A 9,831-nucleotide genomic window follows, 5' to 3' on the forward strand; every position below is an offset into this window, starting at 1 on the left:
CCCTCACCCCCCATTACTACCCATCCCATACGCACAGATAGCTCCATATAGATTAAAGAAGAAACAATTGTAGGAAAAAAATAATGAAAAACATTTTTACTTTATTTTTGAATACAAAAATAAATGTATCTGCAATTCATTTGTATTTCACAAATGACTAGAAATTCAGGCATATTACGTGACAAGGAGATATTATCATCCGCTCTCTTGATGTGTAAGAAGAAGAAAAAACACTTCCTTTCGCACGCATGATCACATCATTTTCTATTATTGAATCTGTCATGCATGTTTAATATGTTATGAAACATTCATTTTAGGACAATATTCCTGACAATATCCATGTAATCATAATCATTTATGCCCTGCACTACAGAACGGCTCCTTAAAGAACAGAAAGATGTATCTACCAAGTTCTTTTCTACACCGTAACTTCTTCTGCTCTGATTTTTCAACATATAACATTTTTCTAGCAATATACAGATAAATAGTGTATCATAGCTTGTGGGCAAAATGACAGACATTTCTTCAATAGTTGTCTGTAACTTGTAACTTTTATATTACATACCATAGAGTTTCAGTCTTGGGTATTGATTCTCAGATGTTTACTTGTGACAAGGTCACTTGAGCCCCACAGTTTTATTCTTACATTTTGGAATATAATTTCCATTTTTTGTTGCTTTTTTGTCATCCAACTTGAAAATTGAGATTTCTTTTTATCAAGAGCATGTAACTCATCCCAGCAATGTTCAAATGAAATGTAGCATCTTTGCATCCTGAATTTAAGAAGGAATTCAGCTCATATTTTCATTTATTGGATTATTTCATTCTCAATTTGCTCATCTTTTCAATAAACTTCGCCGACAACTGGCCAATTTCAATATGCTGTGCAGACAACATATGGCGGGAAAAGGTTAATTAATCAATTTTGTATCACCACTCAGACTTTGATAAATGAAATGAAAAATCTCATTTCATAAATGACTTCCTTAGTGTGTTCTAACTATGCAGAAACAGTTTCCTTTTCACTGAAAAAATGATGGGCATTTATCAGTGAACCTAAGAAGGCTTCTATTATACATTAAGTGAATTAAGGAAGCAGCCAGGGGCACTGAGGTTACGTGAATAGACATCATATCTACCTTTGATGATTGCAAAATCCCCTGAAACCCCAAGGCTAGGAACCCTAGACAAATGTTACAAACACCGTTGAATTAGAAATACATCCATCTCTGTGAACCTCTCCCGGATGAGATTCAATGGTCTGCAGATTCATTTTGTCATTTTGAATTAACAAGGGTACTGGGTACAGACAAGTAGGAGGGTTACGTCAAGTCCGATTATTTCTTGTTTTTGCTGAGCCAATTTTAGATCAATGAGGATGACTCTGTCATGAGTGACATCATATTGCATACCCTCTATTCCATTGAGACATTTAATCTTTGCATTCAACAGTAACATTATCAAAATCAAATCAATTCAAGCAGAGGAAAAATGCAATAAATGCACATCAGAAATCACAGCAATAATTTAGACCGCAAAATCCAATTATGTCTTTTATAAAGCGAGACAAAATTGGGAATTCACTACTTGAAATATTCAATATGATTTATCAGTGCTGTGCATAATAAAAATTCTTTTTACAATGCTGATTTCAAGTAAACTTAAATGTCAATATTGAAAACTGTGTGGTTGCAGGTGCACACTTTACCTCATTTGAAAATCCCTGTGGCAGATTGAAGCGGAAAGTGTTCCACTTTGGTGCAAATGTGCTATTGATGAATCGTAAGTGTTTCAATTTAAAAATCTATAGCAAAGCTTTCCTTGTATGCATGCTTGGTTATATGAAAATTTGATCTCCTGGGTAGTATAAATATTGTTTCCTTTCTCCGTATAGGCATAGCCTGGGTAATACTCTAGTAAGCTTTTGTTTTGACTTGATGTTAGTTGCATTGACGTACTTAAAGGCCTAACCTCAGACAAACCCTAGACACTATTAAGACTATAAAGACCATGGGGATTAAAGAAGGCTGCTGACTCCCTGAAGCAGCCAAACCTAGTGACTTTATCAAGAGTGGGAGCTTTTGTCATTCATCACTTAACATTGCCAGGAAAGATAAAACAGAAACGCATATTATGATTCAAAAATTTTCTAAATTTAGTTACTTGAAGCTCAAAATCCATTGTCTCAAGACATCAGGAAAACACAACACCAAAGCATTGATTAGACTCCGCATTGCCCACACGATCATGAGGACCATTTATTAAGCCTTTGAACAAGTTCATTTGGATTGTTAGATTTCACTGTTGACATATTTCTTTTTGTACAAATCCAATAAAAATGAAGATGTTAAACTCACATTTTAGTGACGTTTCACCACTACACTAGTGGTTTCATCAGACTGGCAACTCATCACATCTGACTGCTTCCTTTTATAGGCAACAGGAACCGCTATAGAGGGCGTGATGAGTTGGTCAAATGAACTTGTTCAAAGATTTGAGAGAGAATTACGGACGTAATGCAGTGAGAGACCTCCGATCGCTGGAAAATACTGAACGAAAAATATCGCGATTCAGATGCCATAGAGTATTCTCACTACGGGCAAAACACAGTGGTCTGATTCCAACCAGTTTAAAGCTCAAATGTCCGATCAATTCAGTACGAGCACGTGATATCGTTAAAAAAGAGAAAGCTTTGTTGAATGAGAGAATTCGCGTAATTTCCAACAAAATCAGGTATTTAGAACAGGAAAAAACCCGACTGAACACCGATTTAAAGTCCCGCGATGTAAACAAAGAATTGTCAATTCAAATCTCGCGCCATGTTGAAAACTCTCGCGAGAACGAATTCCAATATGTCCGCCCGTCAAACCCGGAAGTTGAAAGAGCTAGCGGAAAAACAGGACAAATCAGCTAATAATAATGCAAATAAAAACAATTCTCATGCGGAACCGGACTTGAGTGGCACTCAACTTAAGCGATGGGTCAAAAACCTGTCCAAATACAAACTGTCAGATGCTCAAAATAGAGTGCTTGCTCATGCCTTGGATACTGGGGTAAGTCCAGATAATCTAACTCACTCGTCCATTGTTGATGAGCATATCGTTGCGTGTGAGAGAGCGTGTTGGAAACTTCCCAAACCTGAAGCAGCACAGTTACGTGCTGAGATTGTAGGAACTTTAAAATCCATGAAATTACCACCCTCAAATATCAGTAAAGATGAGCGAGTCGCGATTAACCAGCTCCAAAAGAGGAGTCCATCATGGTCCTGGGGGCTGACAAAGGACGGGCAACGGTTGTCATGGACAAAACAGAATACCAACAAAAAATGTCCACCCTCCTCAGCGACTCAAAGACTTATGAGAAATTAGATCGTGACCCCACTCCAAAACACAAAAGAGAGCTGGTTTCAATCTTGCAAAGGCTAGAGAAAGAGGAAAAAATCAAGAAAGCGGACAAACAATTTCTATATCCCACCTCGGAAAATGTTCCTCGAATTTATGGGAGTCCCAAAATTCATAAGACGATTGCACGCCGCTTCAGCCCTATAGTGGACTTTACAGGTTCCATAGGTTATAACGTGGCCAAATCTCTTATGGATATTTTAAGCCCTATCGTTGGCCAATCTGAACACCATGTTCTAAACTCTAAAAGTCTTGCGGAAGACCTGAAAGATGTCACCCTGGAGGATGATGAGATCCTTAATTCACATGATGTGGTGGCGCTTTTTACCAGTACCCCCATTGATCTCACCCTTCACATACTCAAAGAAGGACTTAACGAGGACAAAGATCTCAAAAATAGAACTCTCCTCACTACTGATGACATAATAGAACTTACTAAATTTTGTCTCGCTACGGTTGCGTACTTCAGCTATTCAGGTCAAATTTATCGACAATGTTTCGGCATGGCCATGGGTAGCCCCTCAACCCCCTTGCTTGCAATATCTTCATGGAGTGGCTTGAGCAGAAAGCTATCTCTACAGCCCCGAAAGCTGTCGCCACGTCTCTGGAAGAGATACGTCGATGACGTGTTAGAGATCATACGCAAAGGACAAGTTGACAATCTAACTGATCATTTAAACACCATTGATCCTACCGGCAGCGTCAAATTTACTTATGAGCAAGAGCACAATGGTTCTATTCCCTTCCTTGACACTCTGATCACAAGAAAACCTGACGGGTCAGTGAAACTCAGTATATACAGGAAGAAAACGCACACTGATCAGTACCTTCAGTTCTCCTCCCACCACCCCTCCATCAAAAATTAGGTGTCGTCAGAACCCTACTTGACAGGAGTGAGGCGTTAGTCACTGAGGAAGTGGACAGACAGAAAGAGGAGTCCAATATCCGTGAAGCGTTATCTGGCTGCGGTTATCCAGATTGGTCAATTAAAAGAGTCAAACAAAATAGAGCCACTCCAAAAACAAAGTCTAACTCAAAGAATAACGATGACAGTGAAAAGTCGAAAGGCATGGTGGTAGTTCCCTATATAGAGGGACTATCTGAGCGAGTTTCTAGAGTTTTCAAAAAACATGGCTTTTCTACTGCTATGAAACCCCACCGCACCATCCGCAGTATGCTTGTTCACCGAAGGACAAACTCCTCCGCAACAAAAAGCAGAGGCGATCTATGAAATCCCCTCGCGGGACTGTGCTGGCACTTACATCGGAGAAACCGGCCGTCCTTTCGGTGTTCGCCTCAAAGAACACCAAAAGAGGTGGAGAAATTTGAAACTAAGCCCTACACTCGAGCCAGCCGCAAGTCATCAATTACAGACATTCACAAGTCAGCTATCACCGATCACGTTGCCTCGACAAACCATACCATCAATTGGGAGGACTCAAAAGTCATCGATAGAGAAGCTGACAAGACCACCAGATGGCTGAAAGAAGCCATCTGGATTCGCCGAAAAGGAAAAGACACTCTAAACAAGGACGAGGGGGACTACTCACTCAACAACATCTTTGACCAACTCATCACGCCCTCTATAGCGGTTCCTGTTGCCTATAAAAGGAAGCAGTCAGATGTGATGAGTTGCCAGTCTGATGAAACCACTAGTGTAGTGGTGAAACGTCACTAAAATGTGAGTTTAACATCTTCATTTTTATTGGATTTGTACAAAAAGAAATATGTCAACAGCATTTATTAAGCTATTTATGACCATTCAACAATTTATATTCATATACATAAATATAATTGAGATACATAATGATAGATTTCATAGCACTTTCATAGCAATTAAGACCTGACATAATATAAATAGAAATAACCATACTGAATTAGTTATCTTCCAATAAATATTATTAATAACACAATACAAGAATTATTGGAAAAATGTGTGCAACAAGCCAACCATACAGGCTGGACATGCAAGAATTGACTTCTGTATCACATTTAACCAAATTTCATCTTAAGCAAATACAGATACCTCTTTGGATCAAACAGAGGATTGAATTGGAAATCAATATTTATAACGCAATTATTAAATAAACAGAAATCTCCAAAAGAAGAAACAATGCCAACTCTATCAATGAATTAAACCTTTAAATCCCTATATAAGCTGGTAATTATTGAAAAGTGAGCCAAAATTTACTATAAAATAATATTAATAAATGAAATAATCCACTGACAAAAACAATCAAGCCAAAAAGATACTTCAAATAAGCATAAATTACTCTACATAAAGCGTAGTAGAAAGTGGAGACAATCTACTGACGAGATTCCTCAGGATTTGAAGAAACTCCAGACAACGCAGCGTAGTAGAAAGTGGAGACAATCTACTGATGAGATTCCTCAGGATTTGAAGAAACTCCAGACAAAGCAGCATAGTAGAAAGTGGAGACAATCTACTGACGAGATTCTTCAGGATTTGAAGAAACTCCATACAAAGCATTTATTAAGCCAGCACAAAGCGTAGTAGAAAGTGGAGACAATCTACAGACGAGATTCTTCAGGATTTGAAGAACTCCATACAAAGCATTCATTAAGCCAGCACAAAGCATAGTAGAAAGTGGAGACAATCTACAGACAAGATTCTTCAGGATTTGAAGAACTCCATACAAAACATTCATTAAGCCAGCACAAAGCGTAGTAGAAAGTGGAGACAATCTACAGACGAGATTCTTCAGGATTTGAAGAACTCCATACAAAGCATTCATTAAGCCAGCACAAAGCGTAGTAGAAAGTGGAGACAATCTACAGACGAGATTCTTCAGGATTTGAAGAACTCCATACAAACCATTCATTAAGCCAGCACAAAGCGTAGTAGAAAGTGGAGACAATCTACAGACGAGATTCTTCAGGATTTGAAGAACTCCATACAAACCATTCATTAAGCCAGCACAAAGCGTAGTAGAAAGTGGAGACAATCTACAGACGAGATTCTTCAGGATTTGAAGAACTCCATACAAAGCATTCATTAAGCCAGCACAAAGCGTAGTAGAAAGTGGAGACAATCTACAGACGAGATTCTTCAGGATTTGAAGAACTCCATACAAAGCATTCATTAAGCCAGCACAAAGCGTAGTAGAAAGTGGAGACAATCTACAGACGAGATTCCTCAGGATTTGAAGAAACTCCAGACAAAGCAGCGTAGTAGAAAGTGGAGACAATCTACTGACGAGATTCCTCAGGATTTGAAGAAACTCCAGACAAAGCAGCATAGTAGAAAGTGGAGACAATCTACTGACGAGATTCCTCAGGATTTGAAGAAACTCCAAACAACGCAGCGTAGTAGAAAGTGGAGACAATCTACTGACGAGATTCCTCAGGATTTGAAGAAACTCCAGACAAAGCAGCATAGTAGAAAGTGGAGACAATCTACTGACGAGATTCCTCAGGATTTGAAGAAACTCCAGACAACGCAGCGTAGTAGAAAGTGGAGACAATCTACTGACGAGATTCTTCAGGATTTGAAGAAACTCCAGACAAAGCGGAGAGTAGCATAATTTGACATACTTTTATTGAAGCATCTTTGACAAATGAGATAACTGATTTACCCTTCCAGCTACTGGGAGGGTGGGTGGGATTTTTTGGTCCAGCATGATCGGAGGAGCAAATGCAAGTGGCTTACTAAGAAAGGTATGAACACAACAAAAGAAATGGAATTAAAGCAGATACCTGATTGGCTGCACCCCACTAAAGTGCCATCTGAATGGCCAGGAATCTGGGATTGTTGCTATAACAACACAACAACTCCTACAACATTCCAATACCATGACCCAAATCAATAGCATAAGTTTCAAGAGCACTTGATATGGCTCAAGTGGAACTGATAGGATAATTGTCCAGACTTGGCTGCACATGAACGCCCAAGTTTCCCTGATGCTGAGACAATCTGGTTTTTAAAAGATTTTCAACTTTGAAAAACGTCATTGTCTCAAGACATCAGGAAAACACAACACCAAAGCATTGATTAGACTCCGCATTGCCCACACGATCATGAGGACCATTTATTAAGCTATTTATGACCATTCAACAATTTATATTCATATACATAAATATAATTGAGATACATAATGATAGATTTCATAGCACTTTCATAGCAATTAAGACCTGACATAATATAAATAGAAATAACCATACTGAATTAGTTATCTTCCAATAAATATTATTAATAACACAATACAAGAATTATTGGAAAATGTGTGCAACAAGCCAACCATACAGGCTGGACATGCAAGAATTGACTTCTGTATCACATTTAACCAAATTTCATCTTAAGCAAATACAGATACCTCTTTGGATCAAACCAGGAAAGTTGAAAAAGAAGGAGGAAGAACGGAATTATATCCTTGAGATAATCCCGTAGGTTATCCTGTCGCACATATTCATAGTCCTTTATTCTCAAGTAGTTACACATCTACTTGAAAGTAGCCTTTGATGTGATGTGTGTTGCCGACTACGGTTGATTAATTTTCACTCCAGAATTGAAACCATATCCAATGTTTCTATAGAGAATTCCTTGAAAGTATGACATGTGTGTGTTAAGTACCTGATGTTGCTCTGCAGGGATACCACACGTGGATACTATAAGAAAGAAATGTAGTTTTGTAAAGATTCCAAATAAATCCGCCCATTTTGGAACATATATTAATTATTTAGGAGAGTGTTTTAGGATTTTGTTAGAAACAGGATGATTTTTTGATCATCTATATTTTATTGTTTTAATGTATTTTCCTGTCATTTCCTGCAAACCTAATAAAGATATTTTGATAATTGAAAATAGTCTGTATCATAAATCGTAGAGGTTGAAAGCGTAACCAAGCGTGCAAAATTATTATTTGCCATGGAACTTCGGTCATATTTTATTTGAAATAAACTGGATGTTAGGATCTGCATGCATGGTATGCATAGTATTGATGGTATACAGACACTGACCTTTCCCTAAAACTAGTAAGCAGCAACTTGTGTATCACACCCGTCATGGGTTCGAACCCTTTTGTTGTATTTTATTGTTAAACCTAAATAGCGTGATTGCTTTTGAATGAGCGGCAACACACATATTTTGTTTGAGGATAGCTGGATCTATCTCCTTTCTTTACATCTTCTCTGATCAAACAGAGGATTGAATTGGAAATCAATATTTATAACGCAATTATTAAATAAACAGAAATCTCCAAAAGAAGAAACAATGCCATACAAGTTTCTCAATGGAGAAACTTGCATAATTCCCCCTCCCCCCTCCCCCAAAAAGCAAATTAACAAAGGTGGAAAAACAAAAGATCAGGATGCACCAAAATGCATCAGAAAAACCCTGAACCAATTCAATCCCTCTGATGACAAAGGAAGGCTATCAATTTACTGTTAGTGTCCACCATATAATTGTAGTGAACAATCACCTAGGCATTGGGGTAGGCCCCAAGACTAGACAAATATTGGTTTACTCATTCTGGGGTTTTCTTAACAAAAATCTATTGATCAATTAATCTATTGCGAAACAATATAATAGATATATAGACCAACGTATGAACAATGGTTTATTTAAAATAAAATAATTAAGGCATGCATGTAAGCTATTTGCAAACATGAATTAGATAGACTTATTAACGATTATTATCTAAAAATAGCCAGGCAAAACAAGAAAACACAGAAAATTCACTGTGCACCCTAATAATATAGACACAAAGATTATTGAATCAAAAGAGAATAAATTTCGGATGCTTATCATCAAACTCTATGTTCTGAAACAAATAATCGGGAGCCCATGCATAGCATAAAGGCATATATCGGTTTAACATTACTTGCTCTTTAAATATTTTGCAGGTCTATCAATATGTCTATTATACACAAAACATGTATAAAATTAAAATGCAATGTTGTTTAAGCTATAATTACAATACAATACAATCATGCATGCTTCAAGCGTGTTTAGCACAACTTATCAAATACAATGTACATGTATATTTTTAAAGATAGACAACAATTCCATATATAATCAAGTGTAATGTACTATCTAAGTAACATACAACATTTTTTTTTTTTTTATGCACAATTTGACAAAATGATCTTATTGGAATTTCTTCATCCGACCTTGAATTATATGTTTATCAAGAGATATTTTGGTCTTTATCTGATCTTGAGAATAACACATGAAATGGGTGCTCATTGTAAGATTTTAAACCGAATTTGTAAAATGCCTATCTGACCAAACTCTAACCTTCAAGTAACACAGAACTCGAGTTCCAATTTCAGGACACATTTAATGATAAGATCATGAATAGTGCCCATATGTACCTTATACTACTAGTTGAAACAGATATCACAAGGCAACATACTAACCCAGAAACAATTTATCTTTTCTGCTCTTTTAAATTTTGAACAAAATAAAGTT

The 9,831-nt window shown here is 37.2% G+C and overlaps 1 protein-coding gene across 1 annotated transcript; it reads left to right on the forward strand.

The window, feature by feature from the left end:
• Positions 1 to 3,259: 3,259 nt before the first annotated feature.
• Positions 3,260 to 4,267, forward strand: LOC140147320 (uncharacterized). Its single transcript, XM_072169097.1, has one exon. It carries the CDS (start codon positions 3,260 to 3,262, stop codon positions 4,265 to 4,267), a length of 1,008 nt encoding a protein of 335 aa, XP_072025198.1.
• The last annotated feature ends 5,564 nt before the right edge of the window (positions 4,268 to 9,831 follow it).

The sequence above is a fragment of the Amphiura filiformis genome, chromosome 3, assembly GCF_039555335.1.
Source record: "Amphiura filiformis chromosome 3, Afil_fr2py, whole genome shotgun sequence".
NCBI classification, from domain to species: Eukaryota; Metazoa; Echinodermata; class Ophiuroidea; order Amphilepidida; family Amphiuridae; genus Amphiura; species Amphiura filiformis.

What these genes read in the sequence shown, in the direction of transcription:
- LOC140147320 (XM_072169097.1), top strand. Translation starts at nt 3,260, where the DNA reads ATGGTCCTGGGGGCTGACAAAGGACGGGCAACGGTTGTCATGGACAAA.